This window comes from Castor canadensis, chromosome 1 (genome assembly GCF_047511655.1).
Source record: "Castor canadensis chromosome 1, mCasCan1.hap1v2, whole genome shotgun sequence".
In the NCBI taxonomy this organism is placed as follows: domain Eukaryota; kingdom Metazoa; phylum Chordata; class Mammalia; order Rodentia; family Castoridae; genus Castor; species Castor canadensis.
Genome location: NC_133386.1, coordinates 147558860 through 147580310, shown reverse-complemented (window position 1 = coordinate 147580310; position 21451 = coordinate 147558860). Strand labels below are relative to the sequence as shown.

The window sequence follows — 21451 nt, the reverse complement described above, 5'->3', positions numbered from 1 at the left end:
CGGTGCCTCAGGCCTATAATCCTAGCTACTCGGGAGAATCACAGTTCAAAACCCATCACAAGAAAGTAGGGTTGATGGAATGGCTCAAGGTGAAGGCTGAGTTCAAACCTCAGTACTGAGAGGGGAATAAAAAAGATGCCAATCTAATATTGCTAGGTCAGTATCATTTCCCACAATTGAGGCTTATGACCAAAAAGCTAAAGGCTACCAAGTGGGGTATCTGATAAAGCTCTGCTTCATCTAGAAGGTCCTCATCAATCCTATGCACTAGCCATGACCCCAAGCAGGGATGGAGGCAGTGTGAGCCAATGGGCAGGGTAGTTAATGCTCTGTGAATGTGGGTTCAAAATCTAGACTGGTCCTCTCATACAGAACCAAGTATGTTTTAGCAACTCTTCCCTGTCATTTTCTGTGCCCACATAAGCACATATGTGTTATGTATTGTTCAGTCCCATAAACAAATTTAGGACTCACATGAATTTGAAAAAAATGGACATTTGGCTTTTGTCATTAACCAGGGTTATCACTTGAGCATCTGTATATTCTAGTAAATACACAAGGCTGCTCAGCTTAAGTACCTGCCCTCCCTCGGGCAGGGGATGGAGTGGCTTCTGCATTTAGTTTGATTTGGGTTATTTGGTTTTTTGAAACAGGGTCTCAAAGTATCCCAGACTAACCTTGAACTCACCGTCCTGCCTCAGCTTCCCTATTATTTAATTACAAAACATGTGCTACATACAGCAGTTTCTGCACTTAATTTTCAAGTCCTTACAGGACTGGAGCTGAGATCTTATCTTGATCCCAAGGGAAGCTTGACACACTCCCATTTATGATCCCCAGGATTTCCCAGCTTTCTCCACTAGGTATGTTTCGGACTAAAAGGAATGAACAGTTTCACTACTTTTTTGGGACCTATGAATCCCCGACAAGTGCTTTCTGGAATCTAATCCATACACAGTACACTCTTATTAGGTTTAAAATTCAGACCGTTGGGATTCATGTATCAATGCTTTGATTCAATATACTATGGTTTTAACTAGAATGGTTTGGACGAAGATGAGGGAGCCATGTGGAAAAACCTTAGGCTTAGGAACTAAGTCTTCAAGTATTGCCTCAATCCTAACAAAATTCTGTGAAGAACATTGCCCCAAAACAAAACTTTCCTTTCTGGCCACATGAATAGCTACTAGTGCACTTGCCCACTTGCTGAAGAACTCAGACTATAACGCCAACAGGCCTTTAAATACTCACTCTGATTATCAACAGGTATCAACTCATTTCATAAATGAAAAGGTTCAACTAGTCAATGCCTTTCTGAAGTGCTGGTACTACCTCTATCATACACTCTGGGAGTCCATGTCACTAACGCTTAGGAACTGTCTGGCACAGGAGGTGTAGAGATGCCGAAGAACCTACACTCAAAGACTACAAAGAGAAGATGTGTTAGCATTTAATGAACTTCCCTCTGTGACTTCAAGCTACCAGGACACAGGCCCCCCCAACACCCTTAATCTTCTCCTCAGCTCTTCTGCTGAAGAACTTGGCCTTCACGATGACAGGCTGCTTAGGAAGCTTCCCTTTCCCCAGAACTTTGTAGTAGCCCTAGAAGGAGAGGAAGAGATTTATAATACACCACAGCAGGTACCAACTCCCTAAAGGACAAAGTAACAAGACGTGACAACCCAAACTTTCTGGGATCCAGACTGGCCTGTTTCTGATCTGGGCACTAACAGGGGCACTGATCACCCCCCACCAGTGAATCAAGACCAGCAGATTCTCTCCGAGAACTCTAGCACACCGGGACAAGTGCTGTGTCAGGATGTGACTCTAGTCTCGGGTAAGCACTACTCTCCTGCTCAATTCTCCCAATAAGCAAAACAGAACAACCACATTCCCAGCAATGCTCCAAGTCCTGACCACCACAATCATTCAAGGAAGATTAAGCTGTCTGTGAGTCAAGGATTTTAGTGACTTGGAAATCTCCTGAAGGTGTGGGGATAGCTGTGCTCCAAGATCAGAACCAGCTGTACATAGCTCTAGCCAAGAAACACAAATCCATTAGATTCAGGGAAACTGACAGTAGGAAAACTGGTTATTGATCCCACTGACATGCAAATGAAAATGAAATAAACTGAGTCAAAGGATTACTCTCTAAATGTTCTGCCGGAAACATAAGCAAAACATCTGATGAATCTGTGCTCTCTGAATTTTCACTTATGATAGGAAAAATAGGATCAAGACAGGAAGGGGAATAGTTCTATTATGGTCATAGTCTATACCTGTGGTAATTCTACCAAAAGGAACAATTTTCTAGTAGGTAGCTGGGTTAAGTATAGGATAGATTAAATGGATTCAATTAACTCAAGAGTTTTGTAAAAATAAGACAAGGGACTTCATAAATAGCTAATTCACTCACCGATCGCACCACATCAATGATAGGGGCAACTCCAGTCTTGTTTTTGGCAGCATTTACCCGTGTCTGCTCACTGACCAATGTCCACAATTTATCAAGGTTGACAGTTGGGCAGAAGCTCTGGTTCCTCTTCAAGTGGTAATGCCTCATGCCAACTTTCCCAAAGTAACCTGGATGACTGAAAAGAGAAGGCAACCATCTTCATAACCTCATTCCACTAAGAGGCTATATTGTAGTCATTTCCTTCCACTGCAGCGTATATTGTCCACCAGTGGGCACCAGTGACTGGCAAATACCAGACACCTCATGCATTTGTTGAATTAAATCTTAAAATCCATGAAGAAGTCAGGTCACTGCATATCGTTCTATGGAGTATCTACAGAGTTCTATAAGAGCTCATCTAAAGAAATAGTCAAAATACATAATCTCCATGATTGGTAAATTTAGGTGAATGTAACATTCCTTTAAGTTGATTTAAAGTATGTAACTAACCTGGTGACTGGCTGTGCCATAAGGCCCACAGCCAGTGAATAAGGTCAGCATTTATTCTTCGAGGACTCTAGCACACTAAGGCAACAGCCACTACCCAAGCGTGACTCTAGCCTCGATGATAGGGTTTCTGTTCATATCAAGTGTTAACTTTATCAAGCCAGCAAAAGGCAAAGTTTTGAAGAGGATTATTTCCAAACAACTGTTCTAGTCTACTATCCTTATCTGCCCCAACCGCCAAAGCTATCCAGTGTCAGTTAAAGGAAAACCCAAGAAACACTTACTATTTGTCAAAGTTGATCCTGTGGTGATGCATGCCACCAGCATTACCCCGGCCTCCTGGGTGCTTCCGGTGCTTGCCTGCAGGAATACAAAGCTACATGGTCAACACAGCTTTCTATAACCCTTAACACCACCCTGGGCAAAAGCGGAGACTTCGCTCTTGTTTCCAGTTTACACTTCGCATTTCAGCATGGCTAGCCCTTCAAGACTCCCTGTGAGACATCTTCTCAGCATTCCACACCACTCCATACTTTCAATACTGTGGCGGCTTAATTTCTATTACCCTACTAATGTGAGATTCTCTTAAAACTGAGCTACTAAAAAATAAACAGCTGTCCAATTCAGTCCTACTCGAACACAAAAAGGTCTAAATCGAATTCACTTCTAAGCTACCTAACCCCTGAATAAGCACCCGAATCGGGGCCGAAAGGCTGATTAGGAGGGGAAGCCGGCACTTACCGATGCGGCCGTGGCCGTGGCTTACGTGGCCCCGAAGTTTCCGGGTCTTCCTCAGTCTGGATGGCTGTGTGGGAAAAGGAGCTCAGTACTAAGGCCTAAAAAAGAAGGGCGGGGTGGGGGAGAGGGGAGGCTAGGCTTGTCAGCTTGATGGGCCTGCAATAAAGGGCTCGACTTCTGGTGCATCCGACAAGCTTAAGTCAACTCCTAGCCCGGGATCGGCGACCTTATCGCGGCGCCGGGACACCCCGGCCCGCGTGGCTCAGAAATCCGAGTGCCGGGCGGAACACGCGGCCTCCGGTCTCCTTGTCCCGGATCCACGCACGCCATCCTGCCCTGCTGCCGGCCACGCAAACCTAGAAGACCCGGCCAATGTGGCTGAGAGGCAAGAATAACAAGGCTCCGCGTTGCGCCAGCATGGAAGCGGAGACAAGGAAAGAATCACCTACCATGTCGGCGGCCGAGACGAAAAAGGAAGGCCTGTGCGAAGTCTCGCGAGTACGGAACGCGGGGGGCGGGACCAATTGTCTCACTTCCGACCAGGAGGCCGGCCTGGGGCGGGGCGTGTTTGATCTCGCGAGATTCCGCCGGTCGCTTGCTCTTTGTAGGAGTAATCGACCCCTTTACAGCCGGGTCTGTGTGGCTTGGAGGCCGCGCTCTTCAATGTCCAATCGCAACAGTCTGTTGTACTTGGCTCGGAGACCGAGAAGTGTTGTGGCATCCGGGACTTGGGGTGCCGTGGTGCGCGCCACTGCGGCCTGGGTGGGCCTGGCTCTTTCCTGGCGCCCTGGCTGAGGAGCACCATAGGCCTACCGGAAGGGCCTGAGGGGTTCTTGTTTGTTTTTCGCGGTAGTGGGGATTGAACCTTGGGCCTCGTGCATGCTGGGCAAACGCTCTAGTACTTGAACTACACCCCAAGCCCTTTTGTTTTAAGAGTTTTACTAATTTGTGTGAGACCGGCCTGGAATTTTTTTTTTTTTCGTGGCCTACACCTTGAGCCACTCCACCAGCCGTTTTTTGTGATGGATTTTTTTTTCAAGATAGGGTCTCAGGGACTGTTTGCCTGGGCTGGCTTGGAACTCCTGTCCTCCTGATCTCTGCCTCCTGAGAAGCTAGGATTACAGGCGTGAGCCACCGTGCCTGGCAGGCCTGGAATTCTTGATCTTCCTGTCTCCATTCCCCAAGTAGCAGGGATTACGTGTGTGTGCACCACCACGCTGGGCCAGCGTGCTCACCTCTGAATGAAGCTCTTGGACACTTCTACAATATCTCATCACCTCACGGGCCTGCCCCCCACCTTCCTGAGTGGACAGTTTTCTTTTTTCCCTTACTCTTGTGCTATCATTACAGGTGTTCTCTCAAGTTACAACCACCTGTAGGCTTCAGGGACCCAGATTCTGTAAATATATTTTATAAACACCACATTTAAACTTTCTACAGAATCTGGTTGGGAAGCCCTTGAGCCCTTCCTTTATTGGACCAGAGAGGCACTGCCCAACCTGATGCAAGCAAGTCACAGTTGCTCACTTGCTTCCCCATACTAACACCTAATGTAATACATAGCTCTTGTGTAATTACCAAGGTACATTTGTCTTATCTACTAGAGCAGATCCTTTAAGGACTCAAGGATTGGTATTTTCTTTTTTGAAAGCCATGCAGTTTTGGCATGTACATGTCCAACAAGTGGATGTTTCTTCATTAATAATAGAAAAGGCATTCCTCCTGTCTTTAAATAGTTCTTCATCCAGTTTTCAAGATCTTGTCACAGGGCTGGGAGCATGACTCAGGTGGTACAGTGTTTGCCTAACAAGTGGGAGGCCCTGTATTCAAACCCCAGTACCACAAAAAAAAAAAAAAAAAAAAAAGACCCTCATCCCGTCAATTATTCTTTGTGTAGGAGTGTCTATTTTCTCTGCCTTGCTTCCAACAGCTAAGGTATATTCTAGCCAAATATCCTTAATTCTGTCTACTATCCATCCATGCTTTTTCCTAAACAGCCTACCTCCCAAAAGAGTAATCTACAAATTCTGTCCATTTGTTAGCTTCCTGTTGTTTAATTCACTGCAATCTAGGACTCAGCCCCACTGCTCACTTCAGCGAGATGATTTTGTGTGTGTAACTGGGCTTGAATTCAGGGCTTCATGCTTGCAAACCAGATGCTCCACTACTTGAGCCACACCTCCAGCCCATTTTGTTCCAGTTATTTTGGAGATGGAGTCTCTTGAACTGTTTGCCCAGATTGGCCTCGAATCATGATCCTTCCAATCTCAGCATCTTAAATAGCTAGGATTATAGACGTGAGCCACTGGCATCCAGCTTCAGTGAGATGACTTTTACTGAGGTCATGAATGAACCAATTTACCAACTGGACTTTTCCCATTCACCATGTCTTGTGTTCTTTCTCTTGTACTTTACTCCCTTGACTTCTTTTTCTATAGAATTTCTTGCAATACTCCTACTTCCCTGGCTGCTTTTCAGCCTTTCCAGATTATTCTAACTTTGTCCACCATTTAAATGTTGATGTTTCTCAGTTTCTGGCCTTTCCCTCTTTTCAGAGTACATCATCTTCTTGGGTAGCTTTCATTCAAACTTCTGTTGCTGAGCTCCACACACAAATATTCACCTAATTACTTATTAGTTTCCCTTGGATTCTACAGAGAAAAGAAACACAAAGATAAAGATCTTGATCTTCCCTGCTCATTGGCATGTTCTTTATATCTTGGTGAGTGGCACCATTGTCCATCTAGCTAATGGTGTCAGGGCTTTCTGTATCTCTCAAATCTGCTGCTTCCTCTTCTTCAGCCCAGTGGCATTGCCTTTGTCCAGGCCCTTGATCCTATGTTTTTTCTTTTTTTAAGTACTGGGGTTTAAACTCAGGGCTTCATGCTTGCTAGGCTGGTACTCCAGCACTTGAACCATACCCCCAGTCCCCTTATCCTATCTTTTATCTGCAGTTTTTTAACCCTCCTGCAATCATTCTTCCTGCACCCTGATCCCTCACCAAACTCCCATCCTTCACAGAATACAGCCTTTCCACCTCATGTAGATAAGCTTGTTCCCTTAAAAAGCTTTTACTTCAACTGTACTTGATACTTCCCTTCTCCATTTTCCCTTTACTCATGACATTTTTTTTTGCCTGGAGTGCCCATCCTCTTCCTGACTGCATATCCTAAGTCCTCCTCAACTTTTAAGGCCTGTCTTACGTTCTGCTTCTTCTAAGAGAACACTCCAATCCACAATGATAATAGCCCTAACATCTTCAGAGCACCTTGCAATTAGTAAAATGCCTTTGCCTGAAAGTTCAGCATTACCAGCCTCATTTTATGCATAAGAAAACAGGCACAGATGTCTCACCAGAGACTACATAGCTGCTAAGGTACTGAACCTGGGCCTAGCCATAGTCTTCCCTGCTTTTACCTCATTGACCACTCCCTCTTTGACCTCACAACATTATGAACTCCATCACTGCTTCAACCTTAATCATATACTGCCTGTCAACAGCAGAGAGGTGGGCAAGGTCTAAGAAGAGATCATCCTTTATTTGACATAAAAACTGGCCTAGAAATACACATGGGATGTGCTGAGAAACTACCCTTGGGAAGATGATCTGTCAATGGAGGTAAGTTGGGCAGAGCCTCAGGAATGGAAGGTAACCATTAGGTGTATTATAAGTAGAGCCTGGAGAAGGCTCAAGACTATGCAAAGGGTGGAAGTAGGATTCTGGTTGCTAGGGCACTGCTGAATAGTTTGCTAAGTTCCTCGGTTATAGAGGAGCTACTTCCTGTCCCTCAGGCCATCTAGCTGAACAGAAGGCCTCCCTTAGTGGGCCCAGCACTGCATATTGGGTTGTGTTGTTCTTACCTAATAGTCTTCTCACTGACGGTTTGATCTCCAGTATAGGGGAAGTGTCCTGGGTACCTGTCTGGCTATGGTTTTCTAGCCAGTTGCCTCTCCTTCACAAGTCAACCATGAGATTTGAACATGGCTCATGTGGTATTTGTTCAATGACAGTCAATTTCCTTAGGGCTACCAGCTCTGAGAAAACCGGAAAAACTGAGTTCTATATCTGCAAAGTTGGTTCAGTGACCTGCTCCTCCCCACCAGACACATGGGGCATGACGTTGGACATGACCTCTGAGAAATATCCTCTGTGACATATCTTTTGAAGTATAGCATGGCCTTGTGACATCTCAGTCATCTGAGCTCCCTCAGTGAGTCAGAGCCTCAGAAAATAACCTGTGAAATGGGCCAAAGGGAGATGATACTAGGCAGCAGCCTGGTGAGGCAGATAAATGTGGTGCTGACCTTTTGCTACCAGAGATCTCCCTCCAAGTGGCCTTGGGAACACACTGCCACCTGAAGAAGGACCCTGGTGGTCCCTCTTCCCTTTTTTTCCTCTCCGGGTTCCGATTTTATCATCAGTCCTTCAGACAGTAACTATTATTGGAAGCATGGAGGTGCCCAGCCCTGTTTTCTTGCTCTCCATTTTTAGATTTGAACATATAGAAATACTCTATTGCTTTCTTAAGTAGACTATTGTTAATTCAAGATGGAAAGAGCCAGCATTTCTGTTCTTTTCTAAGTAAGAATTAGAGAAAAATTCAGAAATTCAAATATATTTCAGAAAGAATAAAATTATGTGTAATAGAAAAAACAGTACATTAAAAGAAATTACAAAAACATGAGAATAAACACCTCAAATCATACCAACCTACAAAGCTGTGTGCATTTCCAAATATCACCTTTCAGCTTTTGTTTACATGGAGACATAACTGTCTGCAAAGTTGAGGATCATAGTATATATTCTGCTTTTTATTTAATTCCATGACATTTTCTGTATCACTACCCAGTTTTCAGAACTTTTTTGGGGGTGGTGGTGAAAGGAGTGGGGCAGTGTTGGGGATTAAAACACTGGGCCTTAATAAGCATTCTAGCTAAGTGCTATACCACTGAGTTACATCTCCAGCCCTTTAGTACTATTTTTCACAGTTGAAGAGTAATTTACCTTCAGCATGTTTTACAATTACTAAGTCATTTTCTTGTGTATTTTATTTTTATTTTTGTTCTTATTATATTCTTTGATGTTAGAGACAAGGATGCAATGAATATTTGTCTGCATATAGTTTTTTCTCTTTCTGTTGAGTAACTTTTCTAAGATAAATTCCCAGAAGTGAGATTGCTGAATTATAGAGTATGAACATTTTTATAATGTATTTTATGTTATTTTTTCAAGTGGATTATAACATTTTATGCAAAGACAGTATGCACAATTTCCTATCCATTTCAACTTCACTAGATTCAGGATTCTTTGTTTGATTTTTTTTCCAGTAGTTTTGGATATACATTATTTAGGGGAAAATCCATAAGATAACAGGTGGAGTTTAAAAGTAAAAATAATTTGAGAATTAGTGGTTTCTAGGAGTCTTTCTTTCCCGTATTGTATACCATTTTTTAAAATCTTATTTAAAAAAATAAGCAATTGTATTGCTTAAAACAGTAATAGAAACTAGAATAGAAAACCCTTACATTAAACTCAGACTAGCAGAGCTGGGGGCATGGCTTAAGTGGTAGAGCACATGAGGCCCTGAGTTCAGACCTCATACTACCCATAAATAAATACATAGAAAACAGATAGATCAGTAAATAAATAACTCAGAATACCAACATGTGAAGAGAGGAATTCTAGGATCTTTGAGAGCAGTTAATCTAATAGCACAAAAAAAGAGGAGCTTGAATATTTAGGTTTCAACTTAATTTCAGAACACAAGTTTTGGTTTATTTTCTAGTTCTGTTTTTGCTAGCTGAATTTTATTGGGCCAATTGCATGTTCTCTCTCTCTCTCTCTCTCTCTCTCTCTCTCTCTCTCTCTCTCTCTCTCTTTCTCTGGTACTGGGGATTGAATTTAGGGTCTCATGCTTGCTGCACAAGCCTCTACCACTTAAGCCATGTCCCTAATCCTTTGCTTTTTTAGTTTGTTTTTGACACTGGGTCTGGCACTTTTGCCCAGGCTGGCCTCAGACAGAGATCTTCCTACCTCATGCCTCCCATGTAGCTGGGATCGCAGATGCACACCACCATAGCTGCCTTGTGGATTGGGATGGGGGGGGGTCTAAGTTTTTCCCCATGCTGACCTCGAACCACAATCTTCCTGATCTCCACCTCCCAAGTAGTTGGGATTATGGGCAAGAGCCAGTATACCCAGCCAAACTTTTCTTTTCCTTTCCTTTTCCTTTCCCTTCTCCTTCCTTCCCCTTCTCCTTCCTTCCCTTCCCTTTCTCTCTCTCTCTCTTTTTCTGTCTGTCTCTCTCTCTTTCCCCCTGCCACCCTCCCTCCCTCCCTCTCTCCCTCTGTTCTGAGGTTTGAAGTCAGGGCCTTCTGCTTGCTGGGCAGTGATCTAGCCCTTTTTGAGCTTTAGGTTACTTTCATTTAGGGTCTTACCTTTTGCTGGGACCAGCCTTGAACCACAGTTGTCCTACCTATGCCTCTCATACAGCTGAGATGACAGGCATGTTGTTAGTTGAGATGGGGCTCTCACTAACTTTTTTGCCTGGCTGGCGTCAAAACACAACCCTTCTGATTTCTACCTCCTGAATAGCTGGGATTGCAGGTGTGAGCCACTGTGCCTGGCCCAAACCAGTTATTTGTTATAGTGATGGAAAACTAATAGAGTTGCCAACATTTTAAAATTCAAGTAGAAGTCTAGATTTCTGGTGTTTTGAAAAATGAAGATTTGGTAACACTAATCTCAAATTCTTATAAGTAAGGACTTCACTTATGTACACTGGTTGGTTCCTGTAGGGATTGGAATTGGCTACTCCTTTCTTCCATACTATATCTTCTATACTCTCCCAGGGAGAAAGAACTAGTTATGGTAAAAGGGATTGGAATTGGCTACTCCTTTCTTCCATACTATATCTTCTATATTTCTCCCAGGGAGAAAGAACTAGTTATGGTAAAAGTAGCCAGAAGAAGGGGTTGGGAAATGGGTCATTTAAACTTTGCCCTTGTTCTCAGATCAGAAAACCATTGCTTGAATGTACCTTTAAGCCTTTGGCTCTCATGGAGTTACTTCTAATACAAAAAAGAAATACCTGTTTCTTTTTATTCTTACTCTTTGTAGTACTCACTGGTGATGGAAAGCTATGCCACCTCCCTGAATTCCCAGGCATATGTGCAATATAATGCAGCAGTTCTCAAAATATGGTCTATAGACCATGTGGATATTCTGAGATCCTTTCAGGGGTCCACAAGTTCAATACATTTTCATAACAATACTGATACCTTATCTGTTAACATTTGCACCGATGGTGCTAAAGCAATGGTGTGTAAAACTGCTGGTGCTTTGGGCACAAAACTGGTGCAAGTCATTGTACCATTATATTCGTCACTGCTAGACATTTATTGAAAAAAACAAAACTACTTTAAGAATTCCATGAAGAGTGCTCACTTTGGCGGTAATATACTAAAATTAGAATGATGCAAAGAAGATTAACATGGCCCCTGTACAACACAAATTCTCAAAGCTTTCTATATTAATTTAAAAAATGATGAAGACATAAAAAAGTTACTAAATAATCAATCTTTTTTTTTTTTTTTTTTTTTTTTGCAGTCCTGGGGCTTGAACTCAGGGCCTATACTAGAGCCACTCCACCAGCCCTTTTTGCAATGTGTTTTGTTTTTTTTATTTCGAGATAGGGTCTGTGAACTATTTGTCTGGGCTGGCTTTGAACCTTGATCCTCCTGATCTCTGCCTCCCAAGTACCAAGGATTATAGGCGTGAGCCACCAGAGCCCTGCAATAATCAATTCTGAATACATGGTTTATTATTATTATTATTGTGCTGGGTGGTGGTACATTGTAGCATTTACAAAGGTTCTTAACAATGTAGCAAATATAGCATACTTGAATTCACTCCTTCCACTGCTCTCTTTCATCTCCCCTCCCCTAATTACTGGAACATTTTTAACAGGTATCATTTTTGCATTTAATTATGTATCTTTTGAATATTCTGTTTGAAGAAATTAAGAGTATGCAAAAAAGTACTTCTACTACATGTCAAAGTCAGAAGCTATTCTTATGTATTACTTCAGTTGCCAGCTAAACTATCTTCTCCTCATCCCTCAAGGAGCTGTCATTTTATGTGAAAGAGCAACTGACAAACTGTGGTTATTCAGGGTTTGGAATTTGGCAGATATTTTTGCAAAAATAAACAGTATTTTTTGCCAATGATTAAATTCAAGCTTTCAAGCAAAAATTAGAATTCTGACACATTTTAGCTGCCTCCAAGTTTGACAGCTTCCCAATACTTAAAAGAATTTTCTGATGAAGATAGAAGTGATACTGAAGAGTATGATTTTTTTTTGTTACTGTGTAATAAAATGTGTCACTATTTGGAATATCATTGAACCATTTTTTTCCAAATAACCAAGGCTTGATGTTGTGAAATTATGCCAGGCTAACATGGTTTGAAGTGCAAGATAGATCAGTAGATTAGATTTTAGTGTAACAGAGTAAGAAAGTTTCATTGATTTAGTTTCAGTCTTCACTGTACAACTAAAATAGAACAAACTACCATTTGCTGAACTTTTGTATAGCATCCAAAAAGAAGATCCACAACTATCTGATAAAACTATTAATATATTCCTATTGTTTTCAAATGTGTATCTGTATGAGGCTGGATTTTTCTTTCTGTACTATGAATGAAACAATGTATAACAGATTGATTGTATAGGCAGGCAAGAGAATTCAGATAGCTTTTACTAAACCAGACATTACAGAGATTTGCAAACATGAAAAAGTCAGTCTTCTCATTAAATTTATTTTCAAATAGTTAACTTCTCCCTAAAAGTGTGTTAATTTGTGTTAACATATAAGAGGCTTACTTTTAAAATTTTTATCTATTTACTTATAAAAGTAAAAGTAACTTTTTTTTTTTGGTGCTGGGAATTTAACCCAGGGTCTTGTGTATGCTAAGCACATGCTATACCACCAAACTACATCCACAGCCCACATTAATTATTTTTTTGATGAATTAATATTTTTTAAATTTATCAGTTTTAATTTTTAATTAATTAAGTAGCAAGAGTCCATATAAACACAATCTCTTTGGAGTCTTCAATAATTTTAAAATGTAAAGGGGTTCCAAGGCCAAAATATCTGAGAATCACTGATCTAATGAAATAAACTCAGCCATACTTAAATGTCCTAGTGGAGGTCACCCTTACCTTTACCAGGGCTGCTTCTCTGGCTGCTGCCTGTGAAATAACTGCCCTTGCAACCACAGAAGGAATTGCAGGTGAAAGTTCATTCATTACTTTATATAGTAGCATCTTTCTGGACCCCAGCAGCCTGACCTCTCTCAGTCCTAACACCCTTCCTCCTGAATGGGTTTGTTTCCCAAAGACTTTAGACTGAACTTAATTTTTTTTCAAACTTGTATAATTACAAAGTCCCAGATTGAATTAAATGATTTTTATTTTGTTTCTTAATGCAAGTGTAAAAGTAGACACTTCTTTTTGCTATAGTTCTTATGTAATTATAAAACCAAATACAGTTTACAATTATGAAAAAAACTTACAAATCCAAAACAATCAAATTAACAACATTAATTTCATATGCAGATGATGTTTTGCTAAATTAAATTATCACTATAATTTAAATGTGTGTGCTGCTCACTGCTGTGGCTAAGTTCAACAAATATGCCACAATGATGATGTTGCAATTTTCCCATTTTCTGTAAAACATTTATCCTTGTGTGCCACAATGTCAGTTAGCTCTCAGGTGACAAGAATGCATCATTTGCATATTGTCTACCTTTCTCTCTTCTCATTTATCTAAGTAATACTGGTGTGTGTCAACTAGATCCTAAATTCAATACTGCCCCTAAAATCTTTTGTTTTTACATTTTATTAGCATATATTGGTTGTACAGTGGTGTTTCATTGTGACATTTATGTATGTGCATACAATGTATCTTAATTAGTTTTACCCCCTCCCTAAAATCTTATAATGGTGGATATGTAGATGATCCAGAATATCTATACTCTTAAAAGAAACTCTATGAAGTGCTGATTTTAACTCTATGAAAAATTGATTTTTAAAAATTGCTGGGGAGAGCTCACTAAAAATCTTTGTATGGAGGCTGGAGATGCAGTTCAATGGTTGAGTGTTTGCCAAGCATTCACAAGGCCCTGGGTTTGATCCCTAGTAACACACACACACACACACACACACACACACACACGTTCTCATCTTGAAAACATTTCAGTAGTTCAGAATACAGAGTCTAGAATCAGGCTGATCTGGTTTTTAACTCTTATCATGTACCATCTGTCTTTGTCCATTACCCTAACTGCTGTGAGTCTCACTTTCCTCATTTAATTTGTGAAAAGTATCATAATCCCTCTTTACAAGGGTGGTTGTTAGGATTGAAATAAAGTATGTAAAGCACCTGGCACAAATTTGCCACTTAATAAATTTCTTACTTTTTTTCAAAATTAAAACTTGTATCAAGGAGAGGCACAGGTAGTTCTGGATCACTTCTGAAGACCAATAAATCTTGTTAGAAAACACAGTGTAGCAGATGGCTCCAGGCTTTGTTTTCCACTGCAGAGATCCTGTACTCTTTCTAGGTCCAAGTGCAGTGTTGAGGCTGAGGCATGAGCCTCCACCCCTGGGAGAACTTTTGAGACCTTGTGCTCTGAGGGTTCTTTGAGCTGTCCAGAACTTTTCCCTCTGAAAAGAAATAAATCACTGTGCTTTGTGCTTCCTTTTAAGGGAATGGAGCGTGCTCGCTCTACAGGAGTGGAGCTTGCTCGCTCTGCACGCTGCTTCACACCTGAGGATGTCAATGGGAAAGCCCCGGTCCTGGGAATGGGCACAGGCGTGGGCATGGACATGGGCATGAGCTTTATGAGGCAGCCACTGACTGACCAGAAACGCATCTCTAGGGATGGACAGATAGAGGCTGTGGCACCAACCTGCTCATTGTGCCGATGGGACCTACAAGATGAGGGCTCTAGGCTCCTACCTTGCCAACATTTGCTCTGTAAGGACTGCTTCCAGGGCTTAATCCAAGAGCAATGGCATGTTGCCAGTGTTCACGGGACTGTCCCAGATGGTGAGTACAAATGCACCACAAGTGCACCTCCTACAGAACAGGCCTCTTCCTGTTTCATAAAAACTGATTTTCAGGTCTAAGAAGGAATCACAGTTTAAATGCCCAAGGGACACTCATTGCTAAAAACAACTCTGGGGAATCTGTGAGACAAAGCAAATCCGCTCTGTGCCCAATATATCTGTTTTATAAACTGGGGACTTTTTCATCTTTGGGATTTCCTTAAATTGGTGGCAGATTAAGAAGCCTGTGAAGGTTTTCTTCGAGGCTTGGCTGACTCCCCAGATGGAGAGGGTGTGTCCTGACTCGCTAAACCTCCACAGCAAAGAGAAAACAGCTAGCCTCCTAGTGTTGGTCAGGAACAGATTTTGAACAGAATTACGTTGTTAGTGAGCCTTGCATTGTTTAAGCTGCTGCCTGGCAGGAGGGAGCCCTCATCTTACTCCTGAATGTCGGGTTTCCTAGGGAACAATTGCACTGAGAACTATGAAGTCCCTGGAGACAAGAAAGCAGGTCCTTTCATTTCAGTATTCTAGCACAGAACATGTAACAGAGGTACAGTGAGGATTTGTTGAATGAAATTTTCAGAGAGAAAGTCAAGTAAGTGGCAACACTAAGGAGCATCATCTTTGATATTTTCCATTTATTTTATTCTCTGTAGTATTTCCAAAGTTATTTGTAGCCCAAGTCTAGGCTTTGAGGCATCATGGCTGAGAGTGGAATTTAGACCTGGATTTTTGAGCCCTCTGAACTCATGGGCAAGCAACCTAACATCTCTTAGTCTGCTGAGAGTTTGGAGCACAGAAAAGATATGGTCTACTTTGATTTTTAAATTAATTATGATTTTTAAACTTATAAAATTTTATTCTTCATTAAGCTTTTAATTTTAACTTATAAAACTTATTGTTCTACTTATAAATGTAGACCTTTTAAAAGGTCTATTATTAATATTTAAACTTACAAACTTTGTTAATATTTGCTTTTATAAATTAAATTAATTTTTAAATACTTCAATTATCTGGAAAATTATTTAAAGAACTCTTGGAAATGTAGTAAATTTATGCATATGCTGATTCCTAAACATGTCATAGTAGTTCCAGCTCTGCTGGAGAACATGTACATGTCAGACTATATGTGAAGAATGCCCACAAAACCAGGCGCAGCAGCACATGTCTGTAGTACCAGCACAGGCTGAGGCTAACGCAGGAGAATTGCAAGCTTGAAGTCAGGCTGGTGACTTAGTGAGGCTCCATCCCAATAAAACAGTAACGACAACAAAAAAAGAAGAACTTCTACAACTCAACAATTAAAAAACCAATTCAAAAAGGGACAAAAACTTTTTTTTTAAATGAGAAGTAGAATGATTTATGTGCTTTATTTGAGGAAGGCAGGATTGCAGAAATGATGTAAATAATGTAATGATGTAAATGTTATGAGGATTTCAAAAGAACAGAGGGAGCAGAATATAATATGTGAAACTGGAAAGTTGCTAAAACAGGCCTGTCGAGGAAGTTTAATTGGATGTTCTGTTGAAGGACAGAGAACTTAAATAGACATTTTTCCTAATAAAATATAAAAGTGGCCAATAAACACATGAAAAAGTGCTCAACATAACTGTTAACTAGGGGAATGCAAATGAAAAACAACAATAAGATACCACTTTACAACCATTAGAATGGCTATTAAACAACCACAAATTCTCTAGAAAATAACAAGTGTTAGTAAACATATAGAGAGATCAGAGTCATCGTGCACAGTTGAAGGTAATATAAATGAGTGCAGCTGCTATGTAAAATCTGGTGGTTCCTCAAAAAATTGAAAACAATTTGTTTTTATTTTATTTTTTTGAGGGGAGGGATGGGTTTGAACAAATACTTGCTAGGCAGGCACTCAATGCTTGAACCAGGCTTTTTTTTGTGATTTTTTTTTCTCTTCAAGATAGGGTCTCCTGAACTATTTGCTGGGAGCTGTCTTCAAACCACGATTCTCCTGATTTCTGCCTCCTGAGTAGCTAAGATTACAGTCATGAGCCACCAGCACCCAGCAACAATTTGTTTTTAAAATTAAAAACAACCATGTGATCCAATAATTCTATTTCTGTGTATATACCCAAAGAATTTAGAGCAAGGACTTGAAGAACTATCTGTACATCCATGTTCATAGCAGCATCATTTGCAATAGCCTCAGGTGGAAGCAACCCAAAGTATCTATCAAACAGATGAATTGGCAAACAAAATATGGTGCATCCATACAATGGAATATTATTCAGCCTTAAAAAGGAGAGAAATTCTGACATACTGCAACATAGATGAACCTTGATGACACTATGATAAATGAAATAAGCTGGTCACAAAAAACAAATACTATGCAATTCCAGTTACAGGAGGTACCTCGGTAGTCAAATTCATAGAGACAGAGTGCAGAATGCTGGTTGACAGGGGCTGGGAGGAATAGGAAATTGTTGGGAGTTGGATGTAGGGTTTCAGTTTGCCCATTTTTCAATGGAGCCTTTGATTGTTGAATTGTAGAAGTTTATTATATATTCTGGCTATTAATCCATTATCAGATAGATATATGATTTACAAATATTTTCTCTCATTCTATGAGTTGCTTTTTCATTTCAATCCTCTGATGGAGCCTCCTCCAACCTGGACTTCTGCACTGGGGCTTGGAACTGAGGTGGTAACCTGAGGTTGGCATCTTCTCATTCATCTGGACTATGCTTTCCATTTCTACAACTCTCGGCCCAGTACAGAACACAATACAGGATAGGAACTTAAGCAGATAACGAATGAATAGTCAGTAATCCACAAAAACCTTCCGTGGCTCTTGCCTGCAAGGGAGACTTTCTTCATTGTGCCACTACCCCTTCCATCCTTCAGTTTGGAGGCACACACAAAACACAATTATCAAGCATCTACTGGTTGGCAGGCACTCTGCTGATCTCTTGTGCTTGTGTTTTTTTTTCTTTTATTATTTATATGTGCATACAAGGCTTGAGTCATTTCTCCCCCCTGCCCCCACCCCCTCCCTTACCACCCATTCCACCCCCTCCCTCTCCTCCCCACCCCCTCAATACCCAGCAGAAACTATTTTGCCCTTATTTCTAATTTTGTTGTAGAGAGAGTATAAGCAATAATAGGAAGGAACAAGGGTTTTTACTGGTTGAGATAAGGATAGCTATACAGGGCATTGACTCACATTAATTTCCTGTGCGTGTGTGTTACCTTCTAGGTTAATTCTTTTTGATCTAACCTTTTCTCTAGTTCCTGGTCCCCTTCTCCTATTGGCCTCAGTTGCTTTCAAGGTATCTGCTTTGGTTTCTCTGCGTTAAGGGCAACAAATGCTAGCTAATTTTTTAGGTGTCTTACCTATCCTCACCCCTCCCTTGTGTGCTCTCGCTTTTATCTTGTGATCAAAGTCCAATCACTGTGTTGTGTTTGCCCTTGATCTAATGTCCACATAGGAGGGAGAACATATGATTTTTGGTCTTTTGGGCCAGTCTAACCTCACTCAGAATGATGTTCTCCAATTCCATCCATTTACCAGCGAATGATAACATTTCGTTCTTCTTCATGGCTGCATAAAATTCCATTGTGTATAGATACCACATTTTTTAATCCATTCATCAGTGGTGGGGCATCTTGGCTGTTTCCATAACTTGGCTATTGTGAGTAGTGCCGCAATAAACATGGGTGTGCAGGTGCCTCTGGAGTAACCTGTGTCACAGTGTTTTGGGTATATGTGTTCTTTTTTCTAAACTTCACAAATCCTCTAAGATAGATGAAAAACTGGGATTGGGGAATGTATGGTTTAAGGAATAAGAAGTAGTAAGTGTCAGGTGAAACTCAAGTTTACCTGTTTGTGATCTACATTATAGCACTTTGCTCAAGGGGAAGGAGAGTCCATAGGCACCTAGGATCACTTACCTGATGGGGAGACCCCACAGGGAATCTGAGGAAAGAACAAACGCTGCAGCTTGAGTTATCAAATGCAAATATTTTCTTTCTCCTTTTAATTAAAAATTTTAATTGACAGATAAAGTTGTATGTATTTACTATGTGCAGCATGATATTTTAAAGTGTAAATATATTGTGGAATGACTAAATATATCCAATTAACATAAGAATCACCTCGTGTTGTTATCAAACTGTGGTAAGAAAGCTTACATCCACTCTCCTTGCATTTTTCAAGAATATAATATACAATTAACTATAGTCACCATGCTGTAAAATTGATCTCTTGAATTTATTTCTCCCATCTGACTGAAATTTTGTATCCCTTTACCAACATCTGCCCAACTACTATCCATTCTCCCCAACCCCTGGTAACTCCCTTCTACTCTCTACTTTTATGAGATCAACTTTTAAAAATGCTACATGAGTAAGATCATGCAGTGTTAGTCTTTCTGTGCCTGGTTTATTTCACTAAACATAGTGTCCTCCATGTTCAACCATGCTGTCACAAATGATAGAATTTCCTTTTTGTTTATAGCTGAATGCTATTCCATTGTTTGCACATACCACATTTCCTTTATCCATCTATCACACTGATGGACTTAGGTTGATTCCATATTTTGGATATTATGAATAATGCTGCAATTTCTTTGGATGTATACCTAGTAGTGGGACTTCTAAATGAAGTACAAATCCTAAATTAATATAGCCATGGGAAATTAAAACAGCACACTAGGAAAATGGGTCTGTATCACATCTCAGACTCTGAGACCAGCTGGGTAATAACTTTAAAAAAAAAAAAAACTTCTTTGAGACAGGGTTTTGCTTTGTAGCCCAGGCTGGCTCAAAATCATAACCCTCCTGCTTCAGCCTCCCACATGCTGGAATTATAGGCATGTCTCACTATGCCTGACTGCACAAGACCTTTAAAAGCTAGTTATTGAGACCAGAATAAAGGTAGGAGTATGCTGAGTATATAGTGGCTTAGCCATGCACTTGTATGACTGATGCTGCAGACTCTGCAGAAAGACTGGATATTGGAAATGGTTCTACTAAAACAATGTCTCTACTTATGATGGTTTTGCTTTATGATTGTGTGAAAGAATACCCATACAACCATTCTGGTTTTCACTTTCAATACATTATTCAATGAATTACATGAAATGTTCAACACTATATTATGAAGTTGTGTTAGGTGATTTTGCCCAACTATAGGCTAATTTAAGTGTTCTGAGCACATTTAAAGTAGTTCGGACCAAACTATGATGTTCAGTAGGTTAAATGTATAAAATGCATTTTCAATTTGCAGTGTTTTCAATTTATAATGGGTTTATTGGGACATAACCCTATCATAAGTGGAAGAGCTTCTGTATTTCCTTTTAAGAATAATTGAAAATGTTTCCAGGTCAAATTTTGTCTGGAAAGTTGACCACTGAGTAGTAATGTAATACTTTAAATAAATGTAGCAGGCTCTGAAGGTAGCTAGCCAGCATCTCTGAAACTAACATTTACCATGTGTCAGTTCTGTCTTCAAGATTCTCAGGGTTGCTATGGTTTATATTTATTGTTTGAGATTGGAGGAGGCAATTAATTGGGTATTTCCTTTCCCATGTGAGTAAAAGGTATATTATTTTTTCTCATCAAAGCAACTAAAAAGTTGTGACTGAGAGACTTTGATTCTCAGATCCAAATTCCAGAGTCTATCTGTTGAGAATCTTACTTTCCTCATTTTCAAAGTGGGGATGCAATCAAGATGTGGGAAGAACATTGGTTGGAAGTCACATCTCTGGAGCTCATTTGAACTCTCACACCAATTGATGGGCAATCCCAGGCCCTCTCTGGCTTTGAAGTTGGGCTTGATGAGCTGTTAGAACACTAAATAATCACTGCAGCCAGCCTCAGGCTTTCTGAAGCTAGTAAAGGGTGACAACATATTCCTTGTACCCTACTAATGCTGAAAGGGGGAGCAATCACTGTCCCTTGGTAGGCAGGCCTTGGGGGCTTTGGGAAGATCCAAAGATAGAGAACTGATGCAAGATGCTACAACCTCAGAGTCAGGGAGGGAAATGACTCTTAATGAGCAGCTCAGCTGGAGGGGCTCTAATGGCCTTGGGGTGAGGATGGGAGGCAAGGAGTGGTGAGATCACAGCTACACAGCTACACAGCCTGGGAGGGAAGCAAGTGACTGCTGTTTGCTTACTCAGGGTGCTGAACAGTATGTTCAACCTGGTGGGGTCTGTTGCAGGCAGTGACCTAAGTTTTCCAGGTGGGGGACAGGTTGCTGAGCTGGACTGAACTGGGTGTGTGGCAGGTGCAATAGCTGGAGCTCTGGAGCCCTATCAGCGGGGTGGCTTTTTAGTTCATGAACAGTTTCCTCACCTTAATTGGCTCTCTAGGGCCCTGGGAGTAATGCTGGCACCTCTGAACAGTATCCGTTACTGGGAGAGCAATTCCCCTGGTAATGGGATGGAGGCAGGTTGTGTTTAGGGGGATGTGCTTGCTGCTATCAATACTGGCTGGAAAGCTATTGGCTAGAACACATTTGCTGAGTAAGGCAGTTCAGGATGGCTGTGATTGGGGGACAGTCTTGGAGGGTTGGAACTCTCTCATTTAGGGGGACTCTTATCCAAAAGGGACTAGTCATGGCTGAAGGCCAGAAAGCAGGAAAAGCCTTTAGAGTTTATGTTCAACTGCTCACGGCACAGATAAAACATTGGGAGTGCAGAAAGGGTTAGGATCC

General features: G+C 41.0%; 1 protein-coding gene, 2 non-coding genes and 1 pseudogene across 3 annotated transcripts; 1 reads left to right on the top strand and 3 right to left on the bottom strand.

The window, feature by feature from the left end:
• Positions 1–1434: 1434 nt before the first annotated feature.
• Rpl27a (ribosomal protein L27a) lies at positions 1435–4168 on the bottom strand. Its single transcript, XM_020183504.2, has 5 exons — positions 4090–4168; positions 3644–3707; positions 3187–3262; positions 2417–2591; positions 1435–1602 (listed from the first exon to the last, which is right to left on the bottom strand). The coding sequence occupies exons 1-5, from the start codon at positions 4090–4092 to the stop codon at positions 1474–1476; spliced, it is 447 nt and encodes a 148-aa protein (XP_020039093.1). The 5' UTR covers positions 4093–4168; the 3' UTR covers positions 1435–1473.
• LOC141416540 (small nucleolar RNA SNORA3/SNORA45 family) lies at positions 1707–1838 on the bottom strand. The gene has a single exon (XR_012441212.1). It is a non-coding gene; the product is annotated as a small nucleolar RNA SNORA3/SNORA45 family (small nucleolar RNA).
• LOC141416541 (small nucleolar RNA SNORA3/SNORA45 family) lies at positions 2893–3022 on the bottom strand. Its single transcript, XR_012441214.1, has one exon. It is a non-coding gene; the product is annotated as a small nucleolar RNA SNORA3/SNORA45 family (small nucleolar RNA).
• Positions 4169–11080: 6912 nt separating the features above from the next.
• Positions 11081–11177, top strand: LOC141416390 (U6 spliceosomal RNA; annotated as a pseudogene).
• The last annotated feature ends 10274 nt before the right edge of the window (positions 11178–21451 follow it).